The 16605-nt window shown below is 44.0% G+C and overlaps 2 protein-coding genes and 1 non-coding gene across 7 annotated transcripts; 1 reads left to right on the plus strand and 2 right to left on the minus strand.

The window, feature by feature from the left end:
- The first annotated feature begins 3674 nt into the window (after positions 1-3674).
- On the plus strand, positions 3675-11678 carry LOC106695812 (zinc finger protein 79-like). Of its 5 annotated transcripts, none has more exons than XR_002827732.1 (5): positions 3675-3775; positions 3861-3959; positions 4628-4751; positions 5290-5383; positions 10535-11678. XR_002827732.1 is itself a non-coding variant. In XM_023749152.1 (5 exons), exons 2-5 carry the CDS (start codon positions 3964-3966, stop codon positions 5919-5921), a joined length of 342 nt encoding a protein of 113 aa, XP_023604920.1. In that variant the 5' UTR covers positions 3675-3775; positions 3861-3963; the 3' UTR covers positions 5922-7773. The 5 variants fall into 5 exon arrangements, 3 of the variants coding, with proteins under 3 accessions (XP_023604920.1, XP_023604921.1, XP_014306177.1); XM_023749152.1 differs by lacking the exon at positions 10535-11678 and adding an exon at positions 5804-7773 and having other exon boundaries at positions 3861-3969; XM_023749153.1 differs by lacking the exon at positions 3861-3959 and having other exon boundaries at positions 3685-3775.
- Positions 11679-13348: 1670 nt separating this feature from the next.
- Positions 13349-16572, minus strand: LOC102424396 (60S ribosomal protein L12-like; the record flags this gene model as incomplete). The annotated part of the gene is made up of 6 exons (XM_006108715.3): positions 13349-13402; positions 13532-13644; positions 14018-14104; positions 14630-14711; positions 15056-15154; positions 16513-16572. Coding segments are annotated over 6 exons (447 nt in total), but the record flags the coding sequence as incomplete, so codon positions are not given.
- Positions 14188-14317, minus strand: LOC111824628. The gene has a single exon (XR_002827734.1). It is a non-coding gene; the product is annotated as a small nucleolar RNA SNORA65 (small nucleolar RNA).
- Positions 16573-16605: the final 33 nt, after the last annotated feature.

Below are 16605 nucleotides of genomic sequence, written 5' to 3' on the forward strand. Positions count from 1 at the left end.
TAGAGGCCCTGTACATGGATTCGTGCACATTGAAAGGAAATTAATTAAAAGGTGGCTGGCGGGGTGGGACTGGGTGAGACCGGCGGACATGCCTTGGAGCCAACCTCCCAAGGTCCCTCCCCGGCCAGCCACACCTGGGGTGGCGATGCAGCTCAAAGGGCGTCTGTGGAGTGAGTTGGGGTCCCTCAGCCTGGCCTGCGGGGATGGGGCCAAAACAGGCTCTCCGACATCCCGATGGGCCCCAGATTGCAAGAGGGTGGTTCTCCGGTGATGCACCCTAGAATTGGGCTCCCTCATCTCTGGTTCCAGGTGCATCACCCAAGAACCACAGATGCCAAGTCACCACAGTGTAGCAGCTCCTGCATTGAGCATCTGCCCTCTGGTGGTCATTGTGTGTCATAGCTGCTGGTCGGACGATCACGTAGGCTTTTATGTATATAGATAATGCTATGAACATGTGTGCAAACGTTTTTGTGTGGACACGTTTTCATTGCTCTCAGGTGTATGCCTTGAAAAGGAATTGCTGTGTGGTATAACACTTGGGTTGCGGGAAACGAGTTAAGTCGGCTCGCGTGAATTGCGCGTACTCCGCGGGAGCCGTCTTAAACTCGGTTCATATAGATTTGCGGTGGAGTGCGGGAAACGTGTAAACTCGGGCCGATTGTAACTGCGTATTACCAAATATTTCATTTCAATCGAACCCATACTTCAAAAGATATAGGCATTTTAACGCGCCATCTTATATTTTGGCGGGAAATTCACCCGCAACCCAAGTGATAACTTTCTAAGGAGCTGCCAAACTGTTTTCCACCGTGGCTGCACCATTCAATGTGCACGAATCCATGTACAGGGCCTCTAGTTATTCATAATAGCCCAAACTGGAAACCACCCAACATCCATCAGCCCAGTAGCAATGTATGAATGTTTGTTTCTCCCTACATCAATGCTTGTTTTCCACCTGTAAATTTTAGACATCTGGTGTGCCAAGTGGTACCTCATTATGGTTTTATATGCATTTCTCCAATGATTAGTTATGTTGAACATCTTTTCATGTACTTTTTGGCTATTAGCACTACGGTGTCGGGTGAATTTCCCGCCAAAATATAAGATGGCGCGTTAAAATGCCTATATCTTTTGAAGTATGGGTTCGATTGAAATGAAATATTTGGTAATACGCAGTTACAATCGGCCCGAGTTTACACGTTTCCCGCACTCCACCGCAAATCTATATGAACCGAGTTTAAGACGGCTCCCGCGGAGTACGCACAATTCACGCGAGCCGACTTAACTCGTTTCCCGCAACCCAAGTGTTAGTATATCTCCCTTGGAGAAATATACAAATCCACTGCTCATTTTGAAATTGAGTTTTTTGTTTATATATTCTTTTTTAAAATATATATATTTTATTGATTTTTTACAGAGAGGAAGGGAGAGGGATAGTTAGAAACATCGATCAGCTGCCTCCTGCACACCCCCTACCGGGGATGTGCCTGCAACCAAGGTACATGCCCTTGACCGGAATCTAACCTGGGACCATTCAGTCCGCAGGCTGACGCTCTATCCACTGAGCCAAACCGGTTAGGGCTGTTTATATATTCTTTATGTATTCTGGATACTGGACCCTTAAATTTATGATTTTGCACATATTTTTCCCCATTCTGTGGTTATCTTTTTGACATTTTTTAAAAATATATTTTTTTATTGATTTGAGAGAGAGATAAAAACATGAGAGAGAATCATCGATTGGCTGCCTCTTGCACGCCCCACACTGGGGATCAAGCCCGCAACCCAGGCATGTGCCCTTGACCAGAATCGAACCTGGGACTCTTCAGTCCACAGGCTGACACTCTATCCACTGAGCCAAACCAGCTAGGGCTCTTTTGACATTTTTTATAGTGTCCTTTGAAGCACCAAGTTTTTAATTTTGATGAAATCCAATTTATTTTTTTCTTTTGTTGCTTGTGCTTTTGGTGCCATATCTAAGAAACTATATTTTCTTCTAGGACTTAGCTTTCACATTAGGTCTTTGATCTATTTTGAGTTCATTAGCAGTACAAGGTAGGGGTCTAATTTCATTCTTTTATTGATTTTCAGAGGGAGGAACATCCATTTGTTGTTCCACTTATTTATGCATTCATTGGTTAATTCTCATATGTGCCCTGACCAGGAATCAAACTTGCAATCTTGGCATATTGAGATGATGCTCTAACCCAGCAGCTGCCAACCAGTCCGAAAGGTTGGTGACTGCTGCTCTAACCAACTGAGCTACTCAGTCAAGGCCTCTAACTTCATTTTTATGTGGATGTTCAGTTGCCCCAGCACCATTTTTTTGGAAAAGAATATTTTCCCCACTTAATTTCTTAGTACTCTTGTTGAAAATCAGTTGTTTATACAATGTGCTTATTTCTGGACTCAGTTCTTTTCTATTGATACACTGTATGTCTGCCCTTGTACCAGTACAGCACTATTTTGATTATTGTTTTGTATAAGGTTTTGATATTGCAAACGAGTCCTTCAACTTAGTTCATTTTCCAGATTTACTATTCTGGGTCTCTTGCATTTCCATGAAATTTTGGATTAGTTTTCTGTAAAAGAGCCAGCTAGGATTTTGACAGGGATTGCACCAACTCAACAGTGGTTTTTAGTGTACATGCCTACACTTCCTGTTTTTATTACTAGGCATTTCATTCTTTTAATACTCTTCGAATTGCTTTAAATTTCATCTTTTGATTGTTCATTGCTAATACCTAGAAATACACCTGAAGAAATAGCTACTCAAATCTTTTGCCCATTTTAAAGAGGTTGTCCCTTTACTGTATATTCATCTTGTATCCTGCAACCTTGAACTTACCTGTGATAGTTTGTGGATTCCTGAAGATTTTATGTATACAAAACCATGAAGTTTTACTCCCTTTCCAATCTGGATACCTTTCTCTTTTCCCTTGCCTAAGTGGCCTGGCTAGAACTTACAGTAAAATACTGAATAGAAGTGGCAAGGCAGACATCTTAAAGCATCTCAAATGCAATTAGTTCTCTTCTGTTCCTAGTTTATCATAAAATGGTGTCATATTATGTAATATCTTTTTGGTTTTGAGAGGATCATGTGGGAGTTTTTCTTTGTATTAATATGGTATATTATGTAGACTGATTTTTGTATGCTGAACCAACCTGTGTTCTTAGTATGAATCTCACTTGGTCATTTCCCTTTGATTAGGCAAATTTGCAGAGGCACTTTCTCCAAAGAATAGGACATTTGTAAACTATATACTTATTTGCTAGGCACTGTACCAACTGCTTTATCTGCGTTTCCCTTTAAATTTTCAAAGCAACAACTTTACAAGGGATTTATCCCCACTTTACAGGTGAGAAAAATGAGATTTAAGAGCTTCTGTGATTTGCACACTGCCACTAAGTGGTGAATAGGGGATACTAGACTCTGCTACACTCTAATGCAGGGGTGGGGAACCTTTTTTCTGCCAAGGGTCATTTGTAATTTATGACATCCCCAGGCCATACAAAATTATCAGCTTAAAAAAGGGAAATTTATATCCCACTGCGGGTCTGTGAACTCAGCCCGTGACCTGACACTTTTGAACCCCCTGAGTGAAGAGGGCTTCAGAGTGAGAATGTGACTTCCTAGCTTAGTGAGCTAAACTTTTATGCCTTTGTTTTTCTTCCAGAATCATGATCTCCAGACCCTAACCTTTCCCAAGAGGAAAGCACAGGAGAGGAAGGAATGGGAATGGTGACTAGTCTCCTCACAGCAGGGCCACATGTAAGTTGGAAATTTACTCAAAAACAGCTTTTACATTAAGGGGGGTTTTGTTGTTAATTACAAAAGGAATACATATTCATTGTAGAAAACCTGGGACGCAATGGGTGATACTACGGAGGAAGAATGAATAGGCACTTGGATTTGTGGGGAAGGAGAACACCCAGGTTTCTGGGCGGCCAACTAGGTGAATGGAGGTACCGTTCCCAGAGCTGAAAATACACCTTCTTGCCTCTGTGGCTTTGCTCATGGTGCTTCCCCTGCCTTAGATAATATCCTTCTCTTGCTCCTTCTGAGGAGTTTCTATAAGGCCAGCATGTTGATTGCCTCCTCCCAACCTCCACCCAGGATTCCTCTTCGATAGTCTTACATGCTGCTCTGTCCATCTCTGACACATTACAGGTCATTGCATGTGCTTGGCCCTCCTGTATCGTGTCATGTCTGAGTTCACAGAAATACCTATTAAATGTTCTTAAAACATTCAGCTTTCACATTTGTTTGCCAATTTCCACCTGGTGGCTCATTGGGTAAACTGATTCTAATTTTGGTTTTCCTATATTGCTGTTAATTCCCAAGCAGCTGTTACTTTCTGTCCAATTACTGTTCGTGCATATACACACGTTATCTCTTCATAAGGAAAAGCTACCAGAATTGTAAATGTATAAGAGACTTTTATTTATTTTTGTGCCAATATCCAATACTGTTAAGCACATAATAAGTGCTTTTCTGGAACTCAAAGCCCTGAATCCTTTCCAAGACCCTCTCTAGGCCTGCTAGCCACCTCACCCATAGCTGCCCACCTCCCTCACCACATATCCAAAGGTTACTGGGCAAGAAATGTGCTTGTTGTTTCAGGGATCCACGCCCTTCAGCAATGTGACTGCAGCTTTTACTCACAAAGAGTGGAGGCACTTGGTCCGAGCTCCAAGGAAAGGGTTTGAGGAGATACCAGAAAAGTCCAGGAACCTGGTCCTACTGGGTAAGGAAACCATTGAGCATTCATACTCTGCTCAGTCTGAAAACCTGTGGCCCTTTCCAGCGTTGAGTGATTCCGAATTGCTCTGACACCCTGGAGGGACAGTGTTTAGTCTTCCTCGTTCCCTAGGAAGTCTCTGCATTCTTGGTTGGGCATTTTCATTTTGCTCCCTGAGTTTACATCTCACCATTTCCCCCCCTAGGACTAGGGTTGGGGTAACCCTCAGGTTAGTTTTCTCTAGTCAGTAGTTTCACATCTTCCTAAGTAGCTTGCTTTATGAGCTTAGCTTAAATCCTTAGCTTGACCCCCTTCTTGAGGCTGTTCATGTAGTTCCTTCCAGAAATGCTTTTACCAAGACATTGGCACCACACCATGTCTGTCTGTCTTACTGCTGTATCCCGTAGTGCACAGCACAAGTGCATGCTCAATATGTATTTGTTGAATGAATGGAATTAATGGCCTAACTGGCCTTTTCCATTCCCCTGAATGCTAGGTGGCTATTAGGACAGGTCTCTAAAGCCCATTTTCCCCCCTTGAATAGGACTTCGTTTCCCAGCCTGGTATCAACTCCCAGCTGGAACAAGGGAAAAGCCCATGGATGCTGGAGGGAGAAGGCCTAAGGAGTACCTGTCCAGGTAAGGGAACAAGCACTAAGCCAGTGAGTCTTGGGAGCAAAAGCCCCTTTGAAACCCACATTAATGCATTTGATAAGGGAATAGTAACTGGGGGTACAAAGGTGAGGGTGGGGGCTATCTTAGATCAGATGAATAGGCATGAACTCCCAGTTAGAACAAGGGAAAAGTCCATGGAACAGTGGGGGAAAAAAATAGGTTCTAAGGACACCTAGACTATACAGGAAGGAAATCCATTTATTGACCCCAGAGCATGTGCCAAATGGGAGGGGAACTGCATGTTGCCCTCCCACCCCCTGGATAACTCTGGCAAGAAGTGCGATTCAGGACCTCTAGCCCGAGTGCACACCAGGACCTAGGCCCAAACTAGCTCCGTGGCTTGTCCCCAAAATTTCCCACAGCCTGTAATTGCTCCAATTACAGCTCCAGGCGCAACACAGCTTACCCGAGGTTCCCTGCAGCCTGCTTCAGCTTCCAGCTGCCCTTCCAAGGTGGTCCTGGCGTGGCTCACACCTGCTCCAACAGCCGCTCTGGGCTCTGAAGTGGCTTCACCTCTGGACTCCTCACAGCCTGATTCCACTCACACGTCTGCCAAGATGGTCCCAGCGCAGCTTGCCCCTGGGACTTGTGGCTCACACCCACCACAACTAAACCTCCAGGCCCCATTGTGACTTTCCCTGGACTCCGCAGCCTGAGCCCCTCCAACTGGCCTGCCAAGGCACGTCAGAGCACCTGTCCTCAGGACGCCTGCAGCTCCTACACAGGCCACTCCAGAAGGTGCTGTTTTGCCTAATTCATAGAAACAGTCAAACGAGACAGAGAAATATGTCCCAAATGAAAGAACAGGACAAAATCCCAGGAAAAGAATTAAATGAGATGGAGACAAGTAATCTACCAAATAGAGTTCAAAACACTGGTTATAAGGGTGTTTAGTGAACCCAGGAGAATAGATTAACTCAGAGAGAATCACAAAGAGGAAGACATATAAAGCAACTAGGTACGTACAAAGGAGACCCCATAAAACTATCAGCTACTTTTCAGAAATTTTGCAGGCCAAAAAGGAATGGTACAATATATTCAAAGTAATGAAAGGGGAGGGAACCTGTAACCAACAATACTCTATTGAAGGCTAGTTTCCTAGACAAGCAAAAGCTAAACCAGCACCGGAGAAAAAGAAAATTAGGTGGAAAAGAAAATTCCTTAAACTAAAAGTAAGAAAATGTAAGGGTGACCTCAGCATTATGGCAGTGTGTGGAAACTCCTTTGTATCTCCCCTTACATCGGCAATCCAATGAAGCCTGAGATGTCCATGCATCTGAAGGCAGGGGTATTGGAATGCATAGGGGAGGCCGGATTGGAGCAAGAACAAGGGACAGTGCTTTAGATGCAGTTCGGTGGCCCCACATAACACAGTAGCAAGGGAGGTGTTGGGGTGTGCCCCCACACTATGGCCTGCAAAAACAATATTGGTGGCCAAGAATCTGGCTCCCTTCCTCTCCCCCCACTTGCAGCAGAACCAGGTAGCAGCAGTGATGGTGCCCATTAGGAACAGGAGGCAGCCCTGTGGTTGTGTGAACCCAGCTCCTGCCCACCCACTCCATGGTGGTTACGCCCAAGACTGAGGGGACCCAGACATATAGTGGGGACACCTATAACAACCCCTGAAGCACACACAGCACAAGAAAAAAAACCCTGAAAATAGCACTATGTCACCTTCTACTGATAAACAAAACAGAGCCTCTAATTATCAACCTATTGAATCTTTAAGATCAAAACAGTATCTAAACAAGGAAAGAATCCACTGCCTCAAATGCACAGGCAGAGGAATGATCCCTTAAGTACCATGAACAACCAGGGTAGCATGTAACTTCCAAGTGTCCAGAAACCAATCTGAAAGACATGGAAGACTGATATTCAAGATTCCTGCCATGAAGAAACTCAACATACAAGAAAACTGAGAGGCAGTTCAGGTAAGGTCAGGAATAAAATTAGTGAACAAAAGGAGTACTTTACCAAAAAGAACCAAACAAATTCTGCAGCTGAAGAACTATCACTAAATGAGATGAAGAGCACATTAAGCTCCGGCCGATGGCTCAGTTGGTTAAGTGGAGCTTCTTCCCATACACATAACAAGGAAACAGAATTTCCGGAGGATGAGGCCCAGAAATCAGGATTTTAAAAAGATTCCCAGGTGATTCTAAATGTGCAGCCAAGGTTGAGAACCACTGCCATACACCAAACAGGTTGCGGACTGGATCCCTTGCGGCACATACAGGAGGCAGCTGAGTGTTTCCCCTTTCCTCTCTAAAAATCAATGTACATATCCTCAGGTGAGGATTATCAATAAAATAAATTTAAAAAAATTGGAAATACAATAAACCAGATGGAAGACAGAATTTGTGAAACTGAAAAAAATAACAAAAAATCTAGAATTGACAAGATCTTCACAAAACTAGGGAGAGAACTAGACAATCCAGTACAAGAAGCTAACAGGACATGAAATTATCTCTGCAAAAAGACCCCTAAGACGCATTAAAACTGTTAAAAGTTAATAATAGCTGGGCCACTGGGGCTCGGTTGGTTGAGTGTCATCCCATGAACCAGGTCACGGTTCAATTCCAGGTGAGGGGATGTGCAGGAGGCAGCCGATGGATGTTTCTATCTCTCCCTCTCTTTCTCTGAAATCAATAAAAACATTTTTTTTTAGCTCTAACCGGTTTGGCTCAGTGGATAGAGCGTCGGCCTGCGGACTGAAAGGTTCCAGGTTCGATTCCGGTCAAGGGCATGTACCTTGGTTGTGGGCACATCCCCCGTAGGGGGTGTGCAGGAGGCAGCCAATCGATGTTTCTCATCATGTTTCTAACTCTCTATCCCTCTCTTCCTCTCTGTAAAAAAAAATCAATAAAATATATATATTTTTAAAAAACACTTAAAAAAAAAGTTAATGATAAAGAATTCTCAAGGAGGAGAAGGGGCAGGGGAACAGACAGCAACCGCCAAAGGCAAACTTACCAGGTTATCCTATTTCTCAGTAACCCTAACAGGCCAGGTGAGTGGAATGATATATTCAAAACACTGAAACGAGGTTGCATTGGTGGTATAGTCGTGAGCATAGCTGCCTTCCAAAACACTGAAACTACCAGCCAAGACTAATCCAACAAAACTATCCATGATAGATGTGTAAAGATATAATACATACATACAATGGAATCTTACTCAGCCCTGAAAAATGAAACTTAGCTATTTGCAACAATATAAATGGACCTTTTCTAAAAAGTATTATGTTAAATGAAAAGTCAGACAAAGGAAGACAAATACCATTTGATTTCACCTATATGTGGAATCTAAAAAACACAAAAATGAACCAACGAAACAACACAAGCTCATAGTCAGAGGGGAGGGGAGGGAGGTCAGTGTTGGGCAGAAAAAGGAAAGGGAATTAAGGAGTACAAACTTCCAGCTAATAAAGTAAGTCAGTGATTTAAGTTACAGAACAGAGAACAGAATCGATGTAACAACTATTGTGACAGATGGTTACTAGAATTACTGTGGTCACTTCATAAGGCATAAAAATGTGCTGCACACCAATTTAACTTAAAAATATCCATTCTAGTAAAAATGATGCAGGTTCAGTTAAATTTAGAAAAAGATCAAGATCCCCTATCCCTGCCGAACCAGTTTGGCTCAGTGGATAGAGCGTCGGCCTGCGGACTCAAGGGTCCCAGGTTCGATTCTGGTCAAGGGCATGTACCTTGGTTACGGGCACATCCCCAGTGCGGGGCGTGCAGGAGGCAGCTGATCGATCTCTCTCATTGATGTTTCTAACTCTCTGTCCCTCTTCCTTCTTCTCTGTAGAAAAATCAATAAAATATATTTAAAAATAAAAAATATAAATAAAAAAAAAAATAAATAAAATTAAAAAAAAAAAAGATCCCCTATCCCACCACACAGAAATAAACAGTCTTCATATCACAAAATTCAGTAATATGTAATTTTACATATTCCTTTTTTCACTTAACAGTGTTTCTATCACTGCATATTCTCTGAAAGCAAGGTTTTTATAACCTGTATTATAAAATACTGTCATTAAACATTAGGAATACAGATAAGCACTAGGAAAAATTGTCTGATCCCACAACCCAAAGACAATACAGCTTATACCCACATCTTTCAGGGCTTTTCTACCAAAGGAATTAGTTTAGACTTCAAACATAACTTGCAATTGCTAATAGTGTCCTTTGGTTGGCTGTGCTATGGTCATCCCCTCATTATTCAACATTTAGATGTTTGCTTTTCATTTGACAGTTGTGTATTCTCAATGGTTCCTTAGGATAAACTCGAATAGAATTCTACTATCAATATTTTCAAGACTCTTGGCACATGAACCATATTGTTTTCCAGAAATGTTCCAATTTATGCAGCCCCACCAGTGTATGAGATATCGGGGTGCTAAATTCTTACCAACGCTAGGATTACACATTTTTTTTAAATCTTAATTTTAAAAAGTGAAAAAATTTATATTGCTGCACTGTTAGCAGCTTTTTGTTTTGTTTTTTTGTTAATCCTCACCCGAGGATATTTTTTTTTAGGGAGAGTGGAAGAGAGAGGGAGACAGAAACATCAATGTGAGAGAAGCACATCGATTGGTTGCCTCCTGCACAAGCCCTGACCAGGGCCTGGGCTGGGGAGGAGCCTGCAACCAAGATATGTGCCCTTGACGGGAAGCGAACCCAGGACCCTTTGGTCCTCAGGTCAACACTATCCAGTGAACCAAACTGGCTAGGGCTGCTATCAGCTTTTTAAACCAGGTAAGCAGAATGCCCAAAACCACACAGAATTGAGACTAGGACAGCTTGAGACACTACCTAGTAGTATTGGGCAAAAACAGGTCAGTAGCAGAAGGAAAAGGAATATCACATCTGCGGTAGAGGTTCAAGAAAGGGGAGGCTAATGTGAGCTAATGTCCCTGAGAAGCCACTGGTCGTTATTCATGGTTTAGAACAGAAACATAAACCACTAATGTTCTGGGTGAAAGTGAAGCATCAAACCTGTCTGCGTTTGAGTTCAGCCAAACTCCTCCAGCCTTTGTATTTCAGTATTCTCTTTTCTTCTACCAAAGGAATTTTTTAAATTGCCTTTCTAAATCTTTTTCAGACTGGAAGACTATCTGAATCACCTCCAGAGCAAGACTTTTCTGAAGAATCATTCCAGAATACAAGGGTAGAGATACCTCCTGGGGAATCAGATCATAGGAGCTGTGGACAGGGGAAGAGCTTCAATCTGCGACCAGTCCTTTCTCCACAACAGAGAGCTCCTAAAGTGAGACCCCATAAATGTGAAATACAAACGAAGAGCCTCAGGAGGAATTCAGACATAATTAAATCTCACAGAGCAAAACCATACACATGTAACGAATGTGGCAAAGCCTTCAGTTACTGTTCTTCCCTTTCACAGCATCAGAAGAGCCACACTGGGGAGAAGCCTTATGAGTGCAATGCATGTGGGAAGGCCTTCAGCCAGAGCTCATCTCTTACTCAGCACCAAAGGATTCACACTGGAGAGAAACCTTATAAATGCAGTGAGTGTGGAAGAGCCTTCAGCCAGAATGCAAACCTCACAAAACACCAACGCACTCACACTGGAGAACAAATGCACCGAGTGTGAGAAAGCCTTCAGTGACTGTTCAGCCCTTGTTCAGCATCAGAGAATTCACACTGGAGAGAAACCCTACGAATGCAGCAACTGTGGGAAGGCCTTCCGTCACAGTGCCAACCTCACAAACCACCAGAGGACTCACACAGGGGAGAAGCCCTACAAGTGCAGTGAGTGTAGGAAGGCCTTCAGTTACTGTGCAGCGTTTATACAGCATCAGAGGATCCATACAGGAGAGAAACCTTACAAATGCAACGCATGTGGGAAGGCCTTCAGCCAGAGAGCAAACCTCACAAACCACCAGAGGACTCACACTGGAGAGAAACCCTACAAGTCCAAGTGTGGGAAGGCCTTCAGCCAAAGTACACATCTTATAATCCACCAAAAGACCCACACTGGGGAGAAGCCATAAAGCATTTAACTAGAGTTCATCCCCTAGTCAGCATCAGAGAATTCACACGGGTGTGAAACCCTGCCAATGTAGGGAGTGTGGGAAGGCCTTCAGGTGTAGTTCAGCTTTCATTAGACACCAGACTCCATGCTAGAGAGTAACTGGGAACATGACCAACGTGGATGGGGACCTGATGGTTCGAAAGCCTCTGGAAACACTTTTGCACCTTTAATAAAGTGACTATTTCATGTGGAAGGTCTCAGGAGCTTTTTTTCTTTAACAACTATATAACCCAACTCAAATTACTAGCCACCTATATTCAGTGAGCCTAAGTGCTTTTTGGTGTACCAAGCACTCCAAGAAACCTTGGTTTATAAAGGTATGATCAAATCAGTGGAAGACCTGGTTCCTACTTAAACACTAGGTATTTCAGCAATGGTTATTCCTCCTTGAATGACTTGTAAAAACCAAAAGAACCAGGAATTCTGGCCAGGAAAGAGCATTTCTCTATAATGGGGTCAATAAAGTATCTGATTTGGGGAAGTAAATTCAAGTAGGAAAGATTCTGGGGCCAACCATTTAATGCTACAATTTCACTGAGGGTAGGTGATGAAGGATTCATGCCTTAATGCTAAATATAGGAAAATCCACACACACAGATGCACCACAACACTGCTACACCCTATGTCCACTTTATGGACCTAGTGCTGTTTGAGCTGTTAAGTCTTGGAAGGACAGAAGCTGAGGATGTCAGGAGGCTAAGTTACCAAAATCTCCCCATAAGGCACACCCTAACAGGGAGGGACGACCTGATGAAGCCGTGCTCTCCCTGCAGAGGCAGGTGGGCTATCCCTGCTTTTCCCACTAGAAGGCAGTTCCCTTTGCTTTTCCACTTTGCACTGACCTGGGTCCTGCTGTTGACATTTACACCAACTGATGTGATCTCATCTCAGCAGTTACAAACCACTGTGTGCTTTCCCTGGTTTTTGGTTAGAAATGCGCTTGACTTCAGGGACAGATTTCCCAGTACTGGCCGCCTGCTGCAAGGGAAGCTTGTGTCAACTATTCTCACCCCAAGCCTCTAGCTTTGATTCTTTGGATGACTTGGCACATGTCCTAGAATACTTATTTTTCCCTCACCTTTCCACTAAAGATAGTGTGTTCTCCAACCCTGATTGCACCTGGGGTGACTAAAAACCACCTACTAAAGGGCCTGTTTACAAAATTAATGGGAGAGCAAAGAAACGACTAATGGCAAAAAAATGAAGTTCTTGGGTTAATCATTCCCAAGTGGAGTTTCAAGCTACTCAACTGTGGCTTATCCCAGTGCCCAGGTGCCCATCCATTGCATGTCTAATAAAGGAAAAGCGAGTGATAAGCTCTAAGGATGATTTAGAACAAAGGGATGATGAAGAAAAAGGTGAAAACATAGATTATAATCTGTTGCTGGTTTAAAGCCTAGAGAATGTTAGGACTAGGCTGTAGCTAAACTTTAGAAGTATACTTGACCCTCACTTTCACATAATTAATCAAGGACATAGGTCAGGTTTCTTTGTTATCCAATCATTTAACCCCAGCTGTGTACTGGAATGGATATCAAAGTCTTGAATTCCAGGCCCTGGGCCCCAACCCCCCAAATGATTTGGTCTAAGATGAAGAACATCACCCACGTAGTTACGCTGCGCAAGTTTTCCTTCTGGCCAAGAACTATTTCTTATGAAGAGCTCTAGGAATGTCTATAAAAACCGCTGAGACTTCTTTTCTAGGTGTCTTTCATGAGAGCTGGTGCCATCGAGAGCAGAAATCTGTTACTGGTAAGATAACATGCCCAGAATGGTGCTTCCACAGGTCCCCCACTTGGCCCCACTAACCACCTGACCACAAAGAACCTAGCTCCCCCAGGGAAAAGGCCACATCAAAAAGTCCACTGCTTGTCAAATGATCTTTAATTGAAACATTTTCCTTTGTAGTTCTTAACTCTGTAGGAAAGAAAAAAGAAATCCTATCAGTGATGGGAAAAAAGTCTTCTCAACCCCACTACTGACCAATTCTAGAACTCTCCAGCTTTCAGCCTGATTTTAAGCAAACAAAATACAGAAGTCACTTACAGCCGGACACTCCACTGCACCACTGTTGATATCGTCTATGATGTCATGAGGGTGGCGACCATCAACATTGCACCCCACAGACTGGGCAGTCCCCAGGATCTCTTTAATGGTTCCTATAATTAAGAAAAGGTGGCATTAGATGGGAACGCCAGCCCCTCACAATCCTCAGACACCACTGGGAAAATCCATTTGAGTTCCACAGCAGACAGTCATAAAATACCAGAAATAAACACCCCGACTCCCCTACTTGAGAGCTCCCATTTAGTTATGCAAAGCCTGAATGCCAAGTCTCCATGGGACCCTTGATACCCAGATTAAATCCATCTGGCCCAAAATCACCATGATCAAGCCACTTTTCAAACCCAGAAAAGACTACACCCCAAATTTTGGGTCTTACAGAATTAAGTCTCCTTTAAGTGGGAAAAGGGTACCACTCGGTGAATATGCCCCATATCACTAGGTGGTTCCATGTTGTCCTGCTCTTACCAGAGAGTTCTCTAGCTAAAGATCGGTGACGCATCTGTCGGGCAATGCTGACAATCTCATCAAAAGTGATATTTCCACTGTGCTTAACTGCAGAAAAAGAAAACAGCAAAAGCTTTATCACAAGCCAAAGCCAGAGCAGACCACATAATGACCTCCCCCAGCCACTTCCTGGTTGTTCCCATACTTTCGGCACAGAGTCACCCACATGAAGAATGACCCTGTTTCCTAAGCTGGGGTTTGCTTTCAGCTCACCACTGGAATGCACCAGCCAACAGAGAAGTGGTCAGGTGCAGTGGCGGGTGGCTAATGGCAAAATCAAACCTTTACCAATCTTAACATGTACGTGACTGTTTTAGAGATGAGAAAAGGCAAGCATAAGTTACTGGTGTTAATTAATCTATTCAGTGTCACCCAACTGAGAAGTGCTCTCTTAATTCATCATTCTGTTGTTTCACCCTGAATGGCACTTCTTGATACCGCCTGGCTACCTAACAGCCTGCCATCAAATCCCCATGCCATCCCTAGGTCACGTTAAAAAGAAAGCATGCAGCTAAGTATCAAACATTATGCAGACACCACCGCTCACAAACTAGTCAGAGAAAGGCCACTCACTGTTTTTTTGCTTCTTTCTGTCTCTTGGCGGTTCTTTGAGGGCTTTGATGATCAGGGCAGAGGCAGAAGGCACTACTTCGATCTAAGAAGAGATTGTCATTATGATTAAGCCCTACCCCAACCTCCAATGAAGACAATATTGCCACGAAACTTGGTTTCTTGGAGACCATGGGGCAGACACTGGACTTGTACTATCTCAAGTAATTTTCAAAATCCAAAACATGTCCTAGCCAAGGAGAATTAAGCGATTTGCCCAATGTCACACAGTGAGTTACTATTTGAGCATGTCTTTGACCTTGCTCTCAGGAAAGCTTTCCCCACACATAAAATTGCTCTCACCACTAATGGTAGGTGGCCATGTCGATAAAACCTTCCACCCAGGACTCCCAGAGGGTGGCTACCCCTGCCCACCCTCAAACCAAGTACCTGGGCCTGTCTGTTCTGAATGGTCAGTTTCACTGTAATCCTCAGACCCTTCCAATCACCAGTTGCTTTGGCGATGTCATCACCAACCTTTTTTGGAGACTGCAGAAATAAAGGTATGAAATCATATTGTGCCTTAAGTTTAAGTGTCTTGAAAACCTACCCAGTCTTCCTCACTTGCCAATACCCCAAATCTTCCTTATAGAGCACAGGAAACTGAGCACACAACTGCGCCTACCCAATCAAGGCAAGGCTCTCAGCATAACTGGAAAAATTAAGCTAGGGGTGGTTTGTTCAGGGTTGTAAACTGCAGGCCAAGGGCCATAATGGGGCAAAATTACCTACCTAACCTCTCATAAGGACCTACGTGATAACGTAGGGAGAAAATTTCCACACTAGTTACATTCAAATCATCTGGAGACCTTTCAAGTAATCAGGTTCCTGTGTCAGGCCAACCCAAGTCAATCTATGGGGATGGAGGTCTGGCATTTGCTACTTTAGAATTTCCTAGTGACCACTAGAAATCATGTCCCTAGTGCCAGCAGAGCTAAGGGCCAAGAACACATTGGTTAATGTGTGCATTTAAGCATAACCAATGGACACAGACGATGCGGGAGTGGGGGGATGAAGGCCAGGGCTGGGGGGTGGGACAGGCTGGAAGAGGACAATGGGGGGAAAAGGGACATATGTAATACTTTCAACAATAAAGAATTAAAACAAGAAGGCACTGGTTAAGCAAGACCAAGGTGGGACAACACTTGAGACAAGAGACCACTGTGCAAGGAACAAAGGTCTCATATTTTGGGAAATCCAACTTCAGTAAAATGGATAAGTAGGAAAATAAGACTGATCGTCAAGGAAAGCTGGTCACATTAACCAGTCGGTTTGGAGAATAGGAAGCACAGCTATTATAACGTTCACCAGAATCTTCACCCAACATCCCATTTAAGCCTCCACACAGTGAAATGCCCATTTCCCTCACTAGAAAACATAGGCTAAGCCCTCGCTGGTTCAGCTCAGTAGACAGAGCGTCAGCCTGTGGTCTAAAGGGTCCCGGGTTCCATTCAGGTCAAGGGCACGTGCCTGGGTTGTGGGCTCGATCCCCAGTATGGGGCGTGCAGTAGGCAGCCGATCAATGATTCTCTCATCATTGATGTTTCTCTCTCCCTCTACCTTCCTCTCTGAAATCAATAAAAATAAAGAAAACATAGGCTAAAAGTCACTAAGCCACTGAACTTCAAAACCCTCCCGGCCTCTCCCTCGGGTCCTCATACAGCGGGTAAGAGGCACTGGGCTCTAAGCGCACAGACATAACCTTCCTAACACACCTAGCGGCAATTCAGTGAGTCCGAGGTCTACGCGGGATGGAGATCGGCCCCTCGGGCACAGCTGTGTCTGACAAGGCGGAGCCAAACTGCTCCCGAGTGAGAAACACCCCCTCCCCCCGCGAGATGACTTACCAGGCCCAGGGGCCGATCTTGGGGCCAGGGCAGACGTGCGCCCACTTCCCCGGCGGTGCACGCAGGTAGACTGGGAGGGAAAAACCGTAAGTG

The sequence above is a fragment of the Myotis lucifugus genome, unplaced genomic scaffold (assembly GCF_000147115.1).
Source record: "Myotis lucifugus unplaced genomic scaffold, Myoluc2.0 scaffold_3244, whole genome shotgun sequence".
NCBI lineage: Eukaryota > Metazoa > Chordata > Mammalia > Chiroptera > Vespertilionidae > Myotis > Myotis lucifugus.